This window comes from Clytia hemisphaerica, unplaced genomic scaffold, assembly GCF_902728285.1.
Source record: "Clytia hemisphaerica strain Z4C2 unplaced genomic scaffold, Clytia hemisphaerica genome assembly, whole genome shotgun sequence".
In the NCBI taxonomy this organism is placed as follows: domain Eukaryota; kingdom Metazoa; phylum Cnidaria; class Hydrozoa; order Leptothecata; family Clytiidae; genus Clytia; species Clytia hemisphaerica.
In genome coordinates, this window is record NW_027104355.1 from 14,081 (window position 1) to 34,608 (window position 20,528).

Genomic DNA, 20,528 nt, shown 5'->3' on the forward strand with positions numbered 1-20,528 from the left:
ACGAGCATACGTAGTTGCTCCAACTGTAACTAATACAGCTAAGTTTGATTTTTCACCGAATTATGCGACCTTTTTCTGTAACCGTTTATTAAGGGACTAAATACCTGTTGGAGGTTGGCGCTCTCTAATTCGATCTTCAAGGGGGAATTGTGTTTCCATCAAACGAAAGAGCGTATCAAATAATATAGCGTCGCGATAACTTTAATCCTCACATCTCTCTAAAAGCTTTATCAAAAAAGTACTACAGTTCTGGCAACTTTTTATCGTTTCCTGTTTCATTTCTCATCATTCTTCCAAATTTCTCTATTTTCTTGTTTTCAGAAATATGAATAAATTATTAATCACCATACCACTGGTATTAGCGGTGCTGGTAACCGCAAAACCACAATTACCACCGCCTAAAGATCTTTTACCAAAAGGTATCCTACCACACGAGATAACAAAAGGAATCTTACCACCTGGTCTCGGGAAATGCGCTTTGGTCATTTGCGATCATTTCTCTACTTGTGTGATTGACGATAATGACAAACCAAAATGTGTTTGTAGTATGGATTGTACCGGAGATCCCGAACTCTTCTTTTGTGATGTGGAAGGCAACGAGTACCGGACTATGTGTCACGTCAACAAAGAAATGTGTAAACAACAGAAAGAATTTTTCTACGTTCCCGGAAAATGCCAAGGTATCTTTACTAGATGCGTAATTTTTAAGCGTACCAGATCCGTTATTTTAAATTCACGTGCGTGCGTGCGGAGAAGAGAATTAAACTCATTCTATTGGTAAAAGCCATTTTTTAATTTATGTTTTTGTCTTTCATAACAACAATGATAAAACTCCGACATTCTTGTGAATCTTATTTAACCCAATATGTCTTTTTTATTATTACTAAAGTTGACGCTTTCTAATTCTATTTTCAAGGGGAATCGAGTTTCCATCGAATAGTAGAGCGTCGTTTATGAGTGTTTTTTGTTGACGGTGACTTTAAATATTATCGAATAATGGAGCGTATCGAATAGTAGAACGTCGAATAAGAGAGCGTCAACTGTAATTAATTTCTCGATAATTTTCAGGCTGCAAGAACTCCGAAGGAGGTTTATACAAACATGGAGAAATCGTTCGTGCTGGAACCGAAGAAACGCCCTGCCAAGAAGAGTAAGTCTCCTTCTCATCATCAACAATCTCAAATATAGAATTCTTCCCCCTTTTAGAAACACTTTAGCGTTAGCCATAGGTGTAGCAAGATACCCTGCAAAATTTATGAGGGAGTGCAGATGTTTATGGCATACAGTATTCATTATCTTTTGATAAAACAAAGACAATAATTACAGTGTCGTAAAAACCGCTCTCATCCATAAATTTTGCAGGGTATCACGCTACACGCCTATGATTACTAGTACATCACTCCCTTGTTTCACAGTTTTGGTCCTTTTACCGGAAAATCAGTCAGCTGAAAGGTCTATCTCCGATTTGAAGAATTCCCTGAATGCATATATTTTATTACACGCTAAATTATTTTGAAATCTCCACCTGGACTCTTTAACCTTGAAATACTGATAAGTATTTTAAGGATTTTGTTATCGCTGCTGGATAAAATACCAATCACTAAGAAAAAGTTTTATCGTCAAAGTCCTGAGAAAAAAACACCTGTTTTCATTGTTTTCAGAGTTTGTAGTAATGGTGCTTTCGTCACTCGTCTCAACCAAGAATGTCTTTCAAAGTTAGGTTTTGAATGCTCCACTGGACCATTTGCAGATGAAGCTTTGAAATGCGAGGAAGAGTATTCATGTATGATAACACGAAAATCTGATGACCTTACATCTTACCCTAATCTGGGAAAATGTCAAAAGAAAGGCAAAGGTAAGATTCTTCAAAAACAGGTTTATGAAGAAAAGAAACCGGCAAAAGAGTATTTTAGTTCGTTCACTAAACTTCCGTTGGACGGATGCATTTTTCATTGTACCATTGCATCTTAACTCAAAAGAAAAGTTTGTGATCTTAGATCCTTTGACGCATTTCTAACCTTAAAGGTAGAATTTTTGCTCACTCGTCTACTCTCACTGACCTTTATATAACCCTGGACCAAGCAATATCTGCCATCTTTGATTGGAGTTTTTTTTGAATTGGTACCCGAGAAGAAGCCATTGCAATGTTAAAAATTAACGTCTAACGCCGCTACATGATCAAAAGAATTGGAGGAAAAGCAGACCTAGCGCTCTCGATGCATTTACACACCGCTATCGAGTAGTGCCGCCATTAGGGTACCAATTTTCAAAAAACCCGATCAAAGATTTTGCTTGGCTGGGATTGAGAAACTTGGTCCAGGGTATATAAAGGTCAGTGTCTACTCTCCTACGGGTGTTGTTTTTATGTTTTTAACCCTTTGCTTGTTCACGTTTTATGATGTTCCAAAATACACTATACTCTGCAGCAATGTACCATAATTTCTTTCTCCTGTTTTCTCCATAGAGGTTTGTTATCACCAAGGAAAAAAATTCAAAGTTGGAGAAGAATTTATATCTGAAGATTGTAGTAGCAAATGTTCGTGTGACGGATGGGATAAAATTAATTGCGTTTCCTTATGTCCACCGACTGTAATTCAATGTAAATCAGATGAGATTGAAGAGCAACAATCTTTCCCTATTAAAGATTCACACTGTACTTGTAAAAGACCTGTCTGCGAAAAAGCAGGTAAGAGGAATTCCACTACCTTATCGGAGAAGGAATCTTAGTTGGAAAGTAAGGACCATTTTGAGAGGGCAAACCCACGTAATTTTTCTCCTTCGAAAATTTAAATTCATATTTGTACGTCTTATTGACCAAAATTAGTGTTTTTTACAACGAGTTACGAGATTATCTGTGGGATAGCGAAAGCGCGCGAAACAATTTCTTTTGGAAACTTAGTTTGGCTGAGCTACCTAGATTGTAAATTTGGGTGGGAGAAGTGACAAATTTGAAAATTTTAGTCGGGAAAAAAGTAATGGAATGGTCAGTAGATGGCAAAAATTTTTCCCCCCGCCAACATATTTGACCAACTGACTCCTAACACCTTATTATATATTATCACGTAATATTCCTTCTTTATAGATATTGTCTGTGCTAAACCAAAAGAATCTGGACCATGTTTCGCATACATTAAAAGCTTCTTTTTCAACAAATCTACCAAAAAATGTGAGAATTTCATCTACGGTGGATGTGGAGGTAACGGAAACAGATTCCAAACTAAGAAAGAGTGTGAAAAGAGATGTATTCCAACCACACCATCTGCAGGAGAATTGAAAATCAAGAAAGTTGCTGATGAATGGTCGTGGCCTGTTCCAAAACCAAGAAAACCAATCTTATGTAAGTTTTATATCCTGGGGAGTCGCCATGTTTGATGGTTGACAGGTATATTTGAGCAGAAAATTAAAAATTTATCCTAAGAGACCGGGATTTTGACATGCTTAATGCGTTCCTGCGTGGTAGCATGATGCGAGAAATTTATCGGTTTGTTGTCTGATGTCTTCAACTTTGTCAACGTTAAATGAACAATATTGTTTGAGCTTTATTTGTTTATATCAATTTCAGCTGACATTGAAATGACTTTAAAAGGAAGAATCGATTTCAAAGGAGTCAAAAAGGTTTTACCGTCGCCGTCATGCCTGTACGTCACTCTTGCTGACGTCAGCTTAATGGACGCTCCATCAACAGTCATTGGTACTCAACGTTTCAATGTTTCCAATTTCGATACAAGCAATATGTTCCAGTATGAAATGGCGTTTAAGAAACCTGCTGAGAGTCAGTTATTGAGACGCTATTCCGTGTCCGCTAGAATCCATTTGGGACGATGTCCGGAAAAATTGCAAGTCATCAAGCGTGGTGAATTTATAACCGATACTCATTTCGGAGTCAGCTTGTCTCGAGATAAAGATTCTTATGATAAAGATTTCAAGATCATTTGCTACGGTATGTTTTAAGATATTAGAGTATAAACTAAGGAAACTAATTTTAAGGCAACAATCCCTAGATAATTAAATTTGGCAATAGCTTATTTTGGCAAGTAACATAATTTTGCGAGAAATGATTTTATCGAATGACAGGGTCAATCAATCCCTTTTGAGCATTTTTGGCAACAAATTTTCAGAAGTTAAATTTTAAAAATCACAAAAAAGTTTACATGAAAAGCAATTGTTTCGATCTTGCCGAGAACTTATTTCGGCAAGCGACCGCAATTAGAGAAACTAATTCTCCCAAAATTATCTTAAATCAGGTGGTCTGATTGTGATATTTGTCATAATTAAATTTACCTTGAACTACGTACAACGAAAGTTTTTCATGCTCTTAACTTATTAGTTTAATTAGCTTAGCTTATCAAATTCATCTACCAGCTTCATGCTTGAGAATTAAACAAAGTTTTTCGTCTTCGTTTCATACTTTAGCTTGTGAAGAAGAAGAGAAGAAAGAAGAACCACAAGGACCACCACAACGTTAGTATTTTATTTTGAAAATTAAACACCTTTAGAGCTGGATCTATTTAGGATGGAGAGTTTTTCTTTTAGCATCATTAAATAAGGAAATGAAGGCTGGCCTTTCAAGATAATATTGATGGCATAAACTTCTATTAATGAGCCCCCCAGCGGACTTTCAATTCACGCAATCACACAAATTCTTTCCCGAATTCACGCATTCACCCAATGTTTTTTTCGCGGTTCACGCAAGTTCTGTTCACGCAAAGCTTTCCAACTCACGCATTCACGCAATTTTTTTTGATTTTCACACGCCTTAACACAAGTAAAAAGCCCATTCACGCATTCACCCAAACCACCACTGGCTGGGGGCCCCCTTTAATGCCCGGGGGGGGCACTGGGTTTGCGGACTGACGGTATGTCCGGGCCGAAAATTGGCTTTTAAAATTGCACCCTTACAGTGCAGCAAAAATCAGTGAAAATCATACCCTTAGAGTTAGTCTAGCAAGCTAGACGACTAATTTATATACATAGTAGAAATAAAGCAAAAAAAGTAATGAATGGAACAATTTTAGTCGTCTAGAAACCTTTGTGCACTAACTCCAAACAAAAGAAAAGTGTCAATATTGCAATTATAATTTTTTCCTGCTCAAAATAATTCTTGAGAAAAAAAAGTATGTGTGGATTTGTGCATTGAAAGTTTTTCATTTGAGTTGATTTCGTTTTGAGAGTTTGTTGTTGCTTGATAAATTGTTTTCTCGCTACGCAAGTTTCTGCGTAGCTAGCCCCTGTATCTATAAGGCTGGAACACCGGATTCTTCCAGTCGTTTTTACAAACTAAATCCCGTATTATTATTATTATTAGTATTGGTATTATTAGTATTACACGCATTATAAACGACTCCAGTCTACCTTAGAGTGCATTTTCCCCCAAATTTTCGATCCCTTTCGTGCAAAAAATGGTCAAAATATCTAGATTTTTCAAGAATTTTCTGAAATTTCTACCCTTACAGTGCATCTCTAGTTTTTCCGACCCTTACAGTGCATTTTAAACATATTGGAAAAGGTACCCTTAGGACCCGCACATACCCGTCGGTCCTTTTGCCCAGCTGCCCCCCGGGGGCATGCTAGGAACTTCAAAACTTGTTTCTTTTTTCTCACTATGGGAACGTTGGTAAAGATAGAAAAGGTTTCTATACATTCCTAGACTGGAGTCGTTTATAATGCGTGTAATACTAATAATACCAATACTAATAATAATAATACTAATAACGGGATTTAGTTTGTATAAACGACTGGAAGAATCCGGTGTTCCAGCCTTATAGGTTTATAGATACAGAGAAAACAATTATCAAGCAAACAACAAACTCTCAAAACGAAATCAACTCAAATTAAAAACTTTCAATACACTAATCCACACATATTTTTTTTCTCAATAATTATTTTGAGCAGGAAAAAATTATAATTGCAATATTGACACTTTCTTTTGTTTGGAGTTAGTGCACAAAGGTTTCTAGACGACTAAAATTGTTCCATTCATTACTTTTTGCTTTATTTCTACTATGTATAAATTAGTCGTCTAGCTTGCTAGATTAATACATTCCCTGTTTCTAGGTATTTATTTATATTTCTTGTTTTGAAGTTTTAACATTTTCTTTTTCACTCTTCTTCAGCCACTGAAATCGACACTAATGAAAGCAAAGTTGTTTTACTCGGAAAAGGTAAAATAATGATATTTGCTGGTTAGATCATCTTTGTTATAATTTCTTGTTTCTGCATCTCACGATCATACATGACTTTTTTAACGGATGGGAAAATTGATAAAAAAATCATCAGATTAAATAATGCATTGAGCAAGATTTATAAGATATTGTTAAATGAAGAAACCGTAAAACTTGTCGAGTTAAAAAATTTGAGTTTACATATGTGAAGAAATAAGAATTTCTGTCCAACTATATTCACTCAGGAGATTTGGATGGCAGAGCAGCATATACTGTACTGTATTCACGCCATGGGCATTTAGAATGTCAAAAAACAGATTTAAATTTAGTTGCAGATTGTTCAATCAACTTAAATACTTTGTCCATAGGATGTACTTTCGAAGGAAAAAGATATTCCGTTCGCGAACGGTTCGCAAACAAGGGTTGCAAAGGAGAATGTTTATGTCTTGGCAATGATCGAGTTTTCCTGTACACCTTTGTGTCCAATCACTGATACTAAATGTGAATCAGGTTCCATAGCTATGGAGGTCGCCAAACCACATGCTAAATATCCACAATGTCAATGTCAAATGACTGAATGCATGCGAAACTTAACCGTTACGGAAGATGGTAAGAGGCTTTTTTTAAATTTTGCTGTTCAAATGTACCTATAAACTAGAACATGACAAGGGTAGGGTTATAGATCTGAGCTATGATAGATCTTGTCTGTGTCGAATGGCCTCAGTGAGATCAGTATTTTGGAGCGTTGCAAAGTGGCATCGCTTTAAGGCCGGTCTTCCACTTGCGGGCGCTGCGATTGCTCTTCTTCGAGCAAAGCTTCCACGCTATTGGTCAAAAGAAAAATGAAGCAACTCCATTGGTGCGATATGACGTAACGATCGCACGCTTGAAAAAAAAGTTGAAATACATTCAACTTTTTTTCCAAGCGCGCGCTGCGTTTTTATGACGTAATCTTTTCTCCAAGCAAAAATGATTGAAACCAAAGTTGCGATCGCAGCGCGCAAGTGGAGACCGGCCTTAAGAGACCCGATTCCTCTTTTATGTAACTTTTAGCGCATCAAGTTTATTTGCAGCCTGCATACCTACCTATCTCATATATTTTGCTCTGATAAGAACCCATCCCCTGGTCCGTATTCCCCACAATTACCCAAATAATATCCTATAGATATTACAATATATACAGGGTAATTAAAAAACCGCACCCCTGGAATCTTTTGACGTAATTCTTTTTCTGTTTATCATATCCCCATATGTAATATAGGGGGGGGGTTGTAAGGGTTCGAAATACCGTTTTCCCGTCAAAGTTTTTGCTGAATCCCGGAATCCCGAAAATTGACAAAAATGATAACACCGTCACACCGGTTTGTACAGGTTCAAATACCGGCATAATGACAAAAAATAAGGCCAAATACCGTCACCGTCTTTCCCGTCTTTTTTTTCGTAAAATCCCATAATACCGTACTAAAAAAAGGGCCAATCCCGTCACACCGTAAAAGTACAACCCCCCCTAATATATGGGCTAAAATTTCCTGACCAACTTTTAGGCTAAAATATATATGGTGAACAGTTAAGGCTTAAAGCACAGAAATTGAGACATAAACCTTAGTGCATGCTATTATATATCGTTACCTTAGCTATAACTGCATGTCAGAAAGACAGATTTATTTTTTGAAAACCAACCAATTGGGCATAACATATTTCTACGCTCCCTCATTCATAATCATTATCCACACATTCAAATCGTTTTCATTTTCAAGCGCCACAAATACAAATGAGCCAAGAAGACGAATGTGTATTCCAAGGTGAACGTCACAAAATTGGTGTTAAATTTTTATCGAAAGATTGTTCAGGTTATTGTGAATGTACCTCGCCAAATGGGTTCAGTTGTGTATCAGCGTGCCCACCAGTCAACGTAATGTGTCGACACGATCAGAGGAAAGTAATGCGTGATGTTCCAAATGGTGACGGAGGATGCACATGCAGAAGACCTTTTTGTGTGCCATTAGAAGAAGCAACAAAAGGTTAAATGAAATAATCAGCACGCTCATACATAAAAAACCATTAATGAAAAAACGAACGATTTTTTGAAAGAAATAACTAGTCTTTAAAACACCCCTGTGTAACAGACCCGTTGGGACCCCAGCCCCACTGATAAATTTGGCAAAAAATTCATCCCCAGTGGATCTTAGCCCCATTAGGAAATTGACTTTGGTTTCATCCCCATTCGTAATTCAGTGTGCTCCGAAACCATCCCCACTGAATTTTAACCTTGGAGTAATAGAATTTCTATCCCCATTGGGATTTCAATACGTATTTTACCCCCACTAAGGAAAAAAGTTCCACCGGGACTGCGAGACAGGGTTGTATTAACCAAAGTGAGATAAATAATGATGTATTGTCACAGAGTACCTTAGATAGTGAGTACAAAAAAACAAAAAAGCACCAACAACCTAAACAGCTAAATTCAACTTTATACAAAACTTTTCCTACTTCGTTTTTTTATATCATTATTTCATAGAAATGTTGAAAATGCTTGCTAACGGCGACCAGGGTAAGTTATCTATCTATCCTTTAACTACTTAGGTGATAATGTCAAATGATTGAAACAAAGTTGCCAAGAATCTAAGAGATTGTATTTTATCAGAACAAGAAGTGACCATTGAAAAATATTTTAGCTGAACATTTTGGCAACAACATTCAGATGTATAGAAAACTAAATTTTAACTTTAGAACCAGAACTTCCAGGTGATGAACCACGAGGACCAGATGGTGGGCCATTCACTGGTGAATACACCCTGGTGTTGCTGCTTACAATGTCACACTGGGTAAGAAAACTTTCTCCTTTCAAAAATTCACGGAAGGAACAAACTGATAAAAAAACAATCATCGTTACATCATATATAACACCCATATTACTGTATTAAATGGATTTTAAATGAGTTCGTTCTAATATTCTTATCAAATCAAACATCTTTTATTTTCAGAAAAGAACAAAACCATAACCATCTCTGGAAACATTCGATTCAAAGAACATCAAACCATTTTGAAAGACATGTGTTTACAAATCATTCTTCAAGATGCATCCATTGCCGATGCTGATGGTTTTGTCGTCAAAGAAAGCAGATTTGATTTCATGAACCATTTCTTAAACAGCACCACATTGAATTACACCATCGTTGCACCAAAACCAATCGAGAAAGATTTACACGGACAGTACGATGTCAGTGTAGCTTTGTTACATGGAGAATGTAGTGATGATTCATTACGCTTAAGAGCTGGCGATTATTACTCCGATCATTGAATCATGTTCGATTGACGACAGATGAGAATGAATATGTTGTTAATATTGACGTAACTAGTAAGTTAATATTATTTGAAGTGGGGTCAGCTTCACTGATCTCCAACTACTTGACAGGATAGGGGATCACATATAAAGGAAGCGTGTTAAAATATCTTGAAATTCGAACGTTCGAAAATCCAATGTAAAATAGAAAACCACATGGCCGACTAGACGACTTCAAAATTGAACACACTTCCACGGGAAGTCTGTGTTAGCCTTAAGTTTGTACATTTCTTTTTTGGGAGGGGGTGGTCAAGTGCATCGAGCTCTGTTTAAGACGGCCTTCTTTCTGCCCTGCCTTTTTCAAGAGCCAGTTAAAGTTGGTAAAAAGTTGGCTGTCTAAAGTCAATACATTACCCTCTTTTGACGTCAATTCAATGGCTTTTTTGAAGCAAAAATAGCAGCTGCTAACTTTCTGTCCACTTTTTACCTAATCTAGCAATTGGGGTAGGATGCTGGCAGTCTAAACTAGCGCTGAGTGGTCTAGTGCATTGACATGGTTTCTGAAACCTAATGTAGACGGACTTTTTTGTCAGTAAAACATCGTTATTGGTCATCGCTGGTTTAATTCTATTTGCTCTAGTTTAGACGGGCTGACTTTCTGCCATGTCTATCCTGATTTTTAGGGTAGGCAAAAGTGAGTAGAAGGGTTGATAGTTAAAATATGTGCTTGAAAAAAATAGAAGAAGCCATTTAATTGACGTTAAAAGAGGGTAATGTATTGACTTTAGACAGCCAACTTTCTTTCTGCCAACTTTAATTGGCAATTATAATAGACATGGTAAAAAAACCTTATAAGGGGTTTAATTCTGACAGCCTCGAGAATGAGCTTTAGCAATGCCGGACAAAAGGTTGTAGACAAATGAAATTTCAGTGAAAAATGATGAGAAATAGAGCAAAATGACTCTTCTATGTGTCTGAAAGGGGATGGAAGTTAAGAAAAACACTTTTGAAGTCGTTGCATTGCTTTTGAATTGTTTTTGAGGGAACCACAAGCAAAAAATCAACGTTTTGATACTGGTGTAAGCCAGTTAATCAAGCCCTTGTGGTTTGCCCTTGCGGTTAGACTGCAGTGGGTGACTTTCAAAGACTTTGTGACTTTGAACAGCTTTGAATGGGTTTGGAAAGCACCCAAAGCCTCTTGGGAACTTGTTTTTGATCGATATTGAAGTATTTTGCAAATATTGCAGAAGTCTACCAACCTTTTGTCCAGCATTGAGGCTTCTTTGGAATTAAAACCAAATCTCCACATTTTCAGAAATCAAAGGAAGTGACGATGATAATGATGAAGAGGAAGAAGAAGAAGAGTTTGGAGGATTTGAAGAATATGGAGGTGCAGCACCTAATGTTTCTCTTGGTGAGTCATACATACATTCGATTTGAAGTCGGTACTTTTAAGTGAAAGAGCTCCATTTTATCAAATTTTACCGTCTAAGAAAGAGTTAAAAGAGTCCAAATGACACTTTTTACTGTTTTAGTGGTATTATAACAATTTTAAGGCTTGATAATCGATTCATCACTGTTAAAAAAGCGAGGAAATACTTTCATATCACTGATATATTTGTTTCATTCATTCAAAAAAATTTATTATTTCCAGAGCTAAACCGTACCATCACCTTGACCGGTGAAATTGAATTCAAAAAAGAACTCGGGGTTTTACCAAATGGATCTTGTATCAAACTCCGATTGGAAGATATTTCAATCGCTGATGGTAGTTCATTCCTTGTCGGAGAAAGAAAATTCGATCTCTCTGGTGTCGAAATCAAAACTACTTACCAATACAAATTTACCGTACCTAAACCGATCGAAGAAGATTTACACGAGTTTTTTGCCATCTCAGCTGTTTTGAACAAAGGATGGTGTTCTGAGGGTATGGGTTTCGAAGAAGGTGATTTGTACACAGATACAAATTTTATGGTTTCGCTGACCAATGAAACTGACCGCTATGATGACAACGAAATGTTTTTGAAAGGTGAGAATGGAAATAAAAATTTTTTTAATGTTTCTTGAAAAATTAAATTTAGCCAAAAAGTTTGTATCGAAATTTTGAAATTTATATGAAATAGGTACATACCATTATTCTAGGTTTTGTTCAGTGGCAAAAGTGCTCGATTATATTTTCGACCTGCTTACGTTGTTGAGAATAAGTTTTTGGTACTTAAAGTTTCATACCCCCCGTATGAACGACAATAATAAAATGGGTAAATAGAGTAAAATGAGGAATTGAAGGAAACCTCCTTTATGAAACCCAGCTTTCGAACAAGATTACTCCTGATATTATTGTCATAATTTTCCCTTTTCCATTTGCAGAAACACGTTAAAGACACTACTGAAGGAGGTAAGTGATATTTTCCCGAAATGGACATCAGGAGAATATCTTACTGCAATAATACATCCCCTTCTCACAGACCCACTGGGACCCCGTCCCACTGGAAAATTGGGCCAAAATATCGTCTCCGGTGAAAAATTATCCTCCAACTTTTGTCCCCACTGAAAATGATAAAAAAACAACAACAATCCAGAATGCAAAAAGCTATTTGTCCATCCCCATTGAATTTTCTGACTTGAAAACGAAAGAATCGAAATCCCCAGGCATAAAAAATAAGGGAATATCAATCCCCATCTCGTTTAGTCCATTATTTTTACCCCGCTGGCTGAAAAATCCTACCGGGTCTGTGGAGAAGGAGGTTTATTATCAATAGCTAGCTCCAAATAGCCTAGGACAACTTTACAGTATATTCTTTCTAATTAGAATCTTTCTTTAATTCAAATTAAAATATTGGCAGCTTAAAATACTTTCTATAATTCGCATAAAAGTCTTGGTCCCTTGAGGATAGAATTAGAGATAAGCAACTCGTAGTTCTTCCAAGGTCATATTTTTTGATCCAACGTTTTCCTGTCTTATGGTTGTGACCACGGTTGGAAATACAGAAACCCAAAGGCTCTTCTTTCGAGAGCTATATTCACCCGAGGGTATTTCGTTCCCTGGATATCTCAACTTGTTTTTTTTTATCAACAGAAGGAGAAGTTGGTCCTGAAGTCCCTGGAGATTTGAAGAAGGTAATTTCATTGATGAATCATTCATTGCAATTTTCATAAACCCAGAGAATTACAAAACATTAATAATTACATACAATCCCTTTATCACAACCCACTGGGTCCCCAGCCCACTAGAAAATTTGGCACAATTTTCGTCCCTGGTGGGTAGATATCCTAGAATTTCAGCCCCACTGGTAAATTAGATTTTGATTTCATCCCGGGGGGGGGGGTACTCCTTGCCCACCGACGGGGGCTCTGCTGAGGTGAAAAAAGCTAGTGGGACTCGAAGTGAAAAAGTATAAACTGAAATCCTGTTCTCAAAATTTTTCTTTTCAAATGTTTCCAAAAAAGATTACAGGGACTATTTTTCATTTGGGTTTACGACCTATGGACTGGAGGTTAAAAAAGGTAATGACAGCGGCATCCCGTAACCATTTCCCTATACCCCCCCAAGGGATCCGCGTGAAATGGTCCTGTATACGGCCAAAATTTGCAAAGGATATACTGCGCATACATTGGGTTATGCGGGGGTTATCCATGAAACGCATACATAATATACACATTCGCGCATACAGATATCTGGGACAGGTATGGGAAAGTATATATCAACATATAGAAATGTTGTGTATACAGTCGATACATATGATATGTCAACGGCGGCATATACCTGGATATATTATGACATATAAGGGAGGATATATATTGGATATTTATTAGAGACGCCATGTGCAGTTTTTGTATACATACAATATTTAGAATTTGGATAGCGTATACAGTTGAGATATAAAACGAATAGTAAAATAAGAGCTAACATTACGTAATACCGAATTTATTTTGAATGACGTAATTTTGTACTGGGCATGAAGGGAATAGATGTGACTAGATTTATACGAGGAAAGTCCTAGGATAAATCTGAGTCGGGAAGCAAAAAGGGAATAGCTCAAAATTTAGAACAGTGGTCAAGTTATATACATATAACTGGTCAGTAAAGCCAGTATGATTATACTGGTGAATGTTACACAAATTGAAGAAATTAAATAAAGAACCAATTATATTGACGTTTTCCTTTAACATCTTTGACGATTTTTTTATCTTTTAAAGCAATCATGCTATTGGAGTACAAGAAATAAAAATCTGCAAAATATGTAATACTAAACTAAATATTTACAATAAAATACAGTAGTTAGCTAAATTTAACTGATGGTGTAAATCAGTTATGAAACAAATGTATTTTTAAAGATTATGAAAATTTGCTAACATGCAAGCATCCTATTAATTTGGAATCTCAAGATTCTAGAATCGAATATAGAAAAAATAATGTCAAAGCTTTATTTAGAAAATGAAACGATAGATCAAGGTATGTATTGTTCATAATATAAAAACGAAGGATAAAGCCATATAATTCAGTTTATACCGTCAATAAAAACAGAATGCAGTAATGGGCCTTAAAAATCCTATTCATCGCTATCAGATTCACTCGTTTCAAAATCTGATTCACTCATTCTGGATCCATCAGCCTCCGCTTCAAATTCAGCTACATGTTCTTCCGCATAAGCTTCACCTTCCAACTCTCCATTAGTGTTAGCGTTGACTTCATTTTCTATTACTTCTTCGGCGTATCTGTGCTCAGGGCTCAGGACCTCGTTGGAGATTTTAGTGAGGTCTGGTTGTCTGGTTGACAGTTCGCCGTAGTTTCGTTGTCGTTGCATTGCTTTGTCAATTCGTTCAACAAGATCATTGAGTCTTCCTGCTCTCCATTCCGGACGCCGCGAAACGTATCTTCTGTACTTCCCAGCACCAGCATCTTCACCATCCGTCTCCTGGTCTGACATTAATGCTGGACTCGCTTTCGACCAAAGCTGTTTATCATCCAGAGAGCCCGCACTGTTAACGACTTTACTTCGGGCTTTGAAAAGCTAAAAGAAATTAGAAAATATCAAAGTAAAGTGAAGACATATCAGGATCATCTAATGCATATCAATGAAAATCTGCAAATTTACTTCTTTTTGCCCTTTTTATATACATTTTCCGTAAGAACAACCCCTAAAAATGTCCCTGGAATTATACAAGATATTAAGGCGGCATTAAAAAGGGTACATGAAAGCCTAAAGGAGTGTTCGAAAACAATTAAGGTAAGTTGTATTGTCAGTCATACGATATAACTGGAATAGCATGACCTTATCTGGATTGGGATTAATAGACCTCTGTTCATTCTGGTGTTTATCAAACTGGAAAGCCATACTAAGACTATACTTGTACTCACATTGTGTCTTCTAGTCGTTCTCTTCCGTGTAATGGGTGCTGAAGGAGGTTCGCGATCATTTCGTTTCTCTGAGTTTGGAAATAAGTTTTAACTGCCTCTGAAAACATAAATTTGAGAAATAATTAAAGAAAACTACTCTATAATTTTCACCAAGAACAGATGCCAAGACAAAAAACCAACCGTATCACGAGCAGAGGTTTTGTTAAGAGTGCAGTATCTATTTAAAAAAATCGATTTAGTGAAACAAGAATTAGTTCCTTATTGAGATAACCGGTGACAACTTTTACACTCAAACTTTTTATACTCACCGAGAATTACATCATCTTCAACACCGAGCTCCATATCCTTAACTTTGTTGATGACTTTGGTCGTCACTTCCACGTTTCGCTGTGAACTGAATTTACTACCAGTTGACCATTGGTTATCAATCCCGAGGCCATCATACGCGACATGGACATGATACTATTGATAAATTTAACACTTTATAAGCATTTGTAGGAATAATACGTCAGAGCCTAAATAATTCTAGGGATAACCCCGATAAGCTTTCGAATTCTACCTGTGCACAGAGCAATACAAAGGGACAAAGGTAAGGAATTTATCAAGGAAAAGAACGTAAAAGCATAATGAAAATACGAATTTAGCAACACTCAAAGGTGTTCTACGTAGATGATATGCGGAAAATCTGAAGTAGAGAAAAACAGCCGGAACGATAACAACTCTAGATATCTAAATTTCCTTTCAAACTCAAATCCAACCCCTTACCGAGACGTTTCCCGGAACTTCTGGACGGCGTCTCCTTCGTCTTTGGTTGGACATTTCGAAAAGACGTTGCAGTTCCAAAACGTTCTTCTGTAACTCAGTGATATCGGATTTTAGGGATGCCCACCTCAGCCTTGTTTTTCTGACGAACGCTCATGATACTCTTGTTAAAATTATCCTTGAGCCGGTCAAAATCTCTGAAATTATAACATTAAGATGAGATAGTTTGTATTCTAGCTTGCCTAACACAGCAAACCTCATTCAAGAGGAGTGCAAGTAAACAATGTATATATTGAAAGAATCGAGCCTCGAGTGCGTCAAGTCGTAATCGGTCGTAACACCCCCGGAACCCCCAGAAAGTTTTTGACGAAACTCCCCCCCCCTTCCCTAGGGGTCCTCTTTACACACTTTTTCGAGGCCTCAAATCCAAAATAGCCACTTTTTTAATCAGATATGTAAAAAACTTTGGTACTAGTGCAAATTTAAAAGAAAGCCATACAAATCTTTGAATAAATTATGAGATTTAAAGATGAAACTTATAGTTTCAAGATCCTTGACACTCTTAACAAAAATGTCTATATTAAGTTGTTTGTGAATTTGTTTTATCAAGAGTAATTAGCAATTTAATTACATAAATGACGTTACGAATCTTAAAGAGACGTTCAAATGTTATATTACCCTCTTTTACAAGCTTAGTTTTAATGGGTAATCAACCTTTTTGTTTAGATTTTGTTTTTAATTGTTTGCAAAAAGTTTAAGTATCTATCTCAATTGATGTATCAAAAGTTATTACAAAAAAATTGGGATGAAAATATTTTAAACTTCAAGGAAAGTTCAAAAGAAAATAATAAGAAATCCACCTATAAAATTGAAACCCCTTAGGCCAACCCCTCCCCTAGAAAATGAGATTTTTGAACCCCCACTACAAGAACTTTTGGAAATTTTGAAAACGCCCACCCTAAATTTAGGGGGAGATGAAACACTTTTTATAAGCAATGTAGTTCCTAAGGGCTCGAGGCCTCAAAATTGCCTTAGCAACCCAAAATAGCAACTTTGTTTTCAATATCAATGAAATCTTAACAGAAAATCCGTTTCGAAGGAAACTCGCTTTCCCACCTACCAGCAAAATTATCAACAAGAAAGAGTATGAAGTATTATAGTCACGAGCCAACAATGACAGAATATAACTAGTGTTTTTCATTAATCTTGGTCATTTTAAAATCTAATCTAAAATGTGTGTGTTCTGTTGAAAGTTCTTATTAATTTATAGTTTACTTTCGTCATATTATAATAGTTGACTGGAGAAAATTAGGCTGTTTGACCAAAATTTCCAAACCCCCCTTTTTCATTTGATCCCCCCCTAAATTAGTTGGCAATTCGGTAACAAAGGCCCTCCAGAAAGTTCATCAAAAAAATAGCAACTTTTTTAATCAGATATGAAAAATAACTTTGGTACTAGAAATGTTTGAAAAAGTCTCATTAAATATTGAAAATTGTTGAAAATTAGAAAATGTGCTTTTCACCATATTCAAGCTTGAAAAGTTTTAAGCAAACTTTCTTTGTGCATGGATTTTGAAAAATCTTTAGCAACCCCAGGCCTGATCCGAAAATTGAAGTTGCTTATAAAAAATGTGTGCTGAAGATACAAAATGATTGGATATAGCGACCGGATCTTCTCAAATTTAACTTGGTATCAAAATTTCAGAAGATAAGGATTCACGTATGGTGGAATTGACTTTGAGGTAAAAGTCTTAGTAGGATTATGTCAAAATCAGAAAATTCTGAGTGGAGTTTCTTATGTACTACAAACTTTAATGTGGAAAGATTTCAGAGGATTTAATCGATTCAAAACAGTGGGTTTAGGCAGGTTCAAGGTCATTCTTATAATTTTTTGCAAACAAAAGTAACACACAATTGCTAACATTAAAACACTAATACCTAAATATAGCATTTAATTATATACAATACTCACAATACTCTAGGCATACCGAGGCTGAAATTTAGGTAAAAAGCACATGTTAACCATACTACCCAAGCTGAAATGCAAAAATTTTGCTTGAATTTTTTCTTCCAGGAAATTTTTCATTTCAAAATCGAAATGATCATTATTTCACTAATAACAAAAACTTTAGGCTATTTCTTTATTCTGGGTCGAACAATGTAAATATTAAAACTCGAAATTTTCAAATCTAAAGAAAATAAACAGGTCCAAGTCTAAACAACAGATAAGCATAAATTTAGGCTGAGAATTTTAAATTTTGTCAAGCATATCGATTTTCCTGTATGCTTATAAAGAAGAATGTACTTTAATGGGGATTAAATTTCGTAGTGTTCGCAGATTTGGATGTCATCAGGCGAGATTAATGCAAGATTAATAAAGTCCAAATGGAAATCTGAAAAGGCCGGCCTTATCCACAGTATATTTTTGAAAAAAAAAATTCAAAAGATTGTCAAAAAGCTACTTTTAATGTTTATTGACATCAAAGGTATTTCAAGAACCAACACGTAATGTTTGAAAGTAAAAAGTAAAAATATTATCTTCTGATGGTGCCCACAAACTTTAATCACATTAAAGTACTTTTTGTTTGACGTAAAAAAGGTAAAATCCTTATAAAAATCTAATAAAATCTAGTACTTTAACAAACTGACATTGCAATCCATCAGATCGTACCGATTTAAGGGTTCTTCAACTGTCATTCGTTTCGCCAGTTTAGTAATGTCCTCAATGTTCTGAAATTTCCCAATGCTGGCGAAATTGAAGCCAAGTGAGTATATGTCTGTGTAGACAGTCTGGGGAGAATTTGGCACGTTCCTTAATTCGGTGGCCAAGTGAATGTGGTACGTGTTGAATTTAAGCTGCTCTTTAGATCCAGCCTTGATATTATAGTGAAATGGTGAATTCACAAGGGTACATTTTCCGAAATCAATTATACACGGTTGTTTGTTACTTCGAATCAAAATGTTCTCACTGTGGAGATCATTGTGGAGTAGCCCTTTATCGTACATAAAGGATAAAGCATCAACTAACTTTCTACATATGTCGAACCAAATCTTCTTTTTATACTGCCCAGACTTCAATATCGATCTTAACGTGGTTGAACTGGTGAGGCGGTTTGCATTTGAGGAGATGTACTCCATCAAAAGAGCTCCGGATTTTGTTAATCCGAACAAGTAAGGGAAACCTGGGTGTCCAGATAGACTATTCAAAGCTAACGCCTCTGCTCTCAACTCCTTCATTGATCCGGAAATAGTTTTTCGGGCGCATTTGACTCCCATAAATGTAATTTCATAGGCCGATACCTGGCCAAACGCACCACCCATTGTCTTATAGCCTAGATTTTTAAGTGATCCATCGTCAAACTCAGGAATGTTCGATTCCAGCTCAGTCAAAAGGTTGTCCATACAAGTTTTTCTTCATCCTAGTTCTACTCTGCCTTGTCATTTCAGTCACTGTTTTTACTGTCCCTGGCCTCTTGGTGACAATGGTATGGTTTTTCTTCACCTCATATGTTTTCAATTGCTTTTTTGCTGTCACCAATTGACTGCGGACGGTTTTTTCCTCTTTGGCCTTCTTAATTCTTTGTTTTACTCTCATATCCTGCTTTCTCTCTAGCGCTTTTGCGTCACTTCTGAATGATTTTCTATAAACAATAAACAATGAAAGAACTTTCATTACGGTACTCTTCACAATAAGTAGGATTATCAAACTTTTTAAAAATTTGTAAACAATCAATGAATTTCTCTGACAAAATTGGAGAACTAAAAACTAAACTAAACTTTAACTGTTGTTTTATGTACATTATAATTTAAAGAATTTTTGAGTACTTAATTGGCAATATTTACTTAGATTGCTAATTTTGATACTTTTCATTATAAGATAGCACGTCTTGAAGGAAGAAAAAGGCTATTTAAACAATAATTGTTTTCTTCCCCTGGATGATCTGCAGATTCTTTTTCAATCTCATTAATTTGGCCCAGCCCTGGCTCTTGAACAAGGTCTTCCCCGTCATAGTGAGAACACCTCTTTAAAAAGGGGGGGGGGTTGACTTTTGGGACTAATTTTCTGAAAAAGAGGGGGTTGAGGCGATTTGAAATTCAAGGGGTTGGTTGAACTCTCTTCTTCATTCTAAGATTTCTAAGAAGGACTTAAAAATTTTGAAAATCTGATTTGATAATGTTAAAAGGGAATTCTACAGTTGGCTTTCAGAATATCAAAACAGAATTGAAAAATCTCTTTCACATTAAGAGCTAGTCTTTTCAAAAAATGTCATATTTTTTTCTATTTTTCATAAATTGCTTATAAAAAATTGCTGACGTCATCAAATTTTGGGTGCCAAAGCAAACTTTGTGTATGGATATGTACAATCCTGCCAATTTTCATGACTTTTCTACCATTTTTTCAAGTTTTTATGTGAACTATGTACCGCAAAAAAAAAAACCGCTAAATAGGGTTAAAGAGCGGTATAAGCAAAATTTTAAGTGAAACACACAGTTTCTAGAGGGATCAAGAAGGAAGGAAGTCTTGCGTAGGAAGGGGTCTTACTAAAATGGAAAAACTGGAGACCCCTTACTAAATTAGCTGACTTGAAGCATTTTACCAACAAGCTAAACTCTTACTGTTGTTTTAAAAATTTAGCACCAATTGAGTTTGTATAATATGATTTCAGATAGAAAGAGGGAAAAAATTCGTTAAAAACGTTCGACAGAATTTGCCCTCAAGGGATAAGCATTGTGTGCAAGGGGTGTCCAGGTCCCACCAAAAAAATGAGGTCCCAGCACTATCTAAAACCCCCACCTGATAACTTGAATCTTTGGTCCCACCTAAAACTCGAATTTTTCCCTGTTCCCAAAGGCAATTGTGTGTACCCCTTTTAACTATGAAAGTGATTCCGCTAAGATTCAAAGATTAAGATATGCTTCAAATTATGATTTTATAAAGAAGAGAGCATTAAATAGCAAATTG

General features: G+C 36.1%; 2 protein-coding genes across 2 annotated transcripts; one reads left to right on the forward strand and one right to left on the reverse strand.

The window, feature by feature from the left end:
- Window positions 1-319: 319 nt before the first annotated feature.
- Window positions 320-6,731, forward strand: LOC136818144 (uncharacterized). Its single transcript, XM_067074503.1, has 9 exons — window positions 320-680; window positions 1,069-1,150; window positions 1,662-1,855; window positions 2,465-2,686; window positions 3,083-3,337; window positions 3,563-3,940; window positions 4,414-4,461; window positions 6,114-6,161; window positions 6,530-6,731. Exons 1-9 carry the CDS (start codon window positions 326-328, stop codon window positions 6,652-6,654), a joined length of 1,707 nt encoding a protein of 568 aa, XP_066930604.1. The 5' UTR covers window positions 320-325; the 3' UTR covers window positions 6,655-6,731.
- Window positions 6,732-13,640: 6,909 nt separating this feature from the next.
- On the reverse strand, window positions 13,641-15,622 carry LOC136818138 (uncharacterized). Its single transcript, XM_067074497.1, has 4 exons — window positions 15,569-15,622; window positions 15,112-15,265; window positions 14,804-14,871; window positions 13,641-14,456 (listed from the first exon to the last, which is right to left on the reverse strand). The coding sequence occupies exons 1-4, from the start codon at window positions 15,620-15,622 to the stop codon at window positions 13,995-13,997; spliced, it is 738 nt and encodes a 245-aa protein (XP_066930598.1). The 3' UTR covers window positions 13,641-13,994.
- Window positions 15,623-20,528: the final 4,906 nt, after the last annotated feature.

Coding starts and splice junctions, on each gene's coding strand:
- LOC136818144 (XM_067074503.1), top strand. CDS start 326: ATGAATAAATTATTAATCACCATACCACTGGTATTAGCGGTGCTGGTA. Junction 3,338..3,562: donor ACCAAGAAAACCAATCTTAT/GTAAGTTTTATA, acceptor TATCAATTTCAG/CTGACATTGAAATGACTTTA. Junction 6,162..6,529: donor AGTTGTTTTACTCGGAAAAG/GTAAAATAATGA, acceptor CTTTGTCCATAG/GATGTACTTTCGAAGGAAAA.
- LOC136818138 (XM_067074497.1), bottom strand. CDS start 15,622: ATGTCCAACCAAAGACGAAGGAGACGCCGTCCAGAAGTTCCGGGAAAC. Junction 15,266..15,568: donor AAGTTCCGGGAAACGTCTCG/GTAAGGGGTTGG, acceptor ATTTATCAATAG/TATCATGTCCATGTCGCGTA. Junction 14,872..15,111: donor TGAAGATGATGTAATTCTCG/GTGAGTATAAAA, acceptor TTCCAAACTCAG/AGAAACGAAATGATCGCGAA.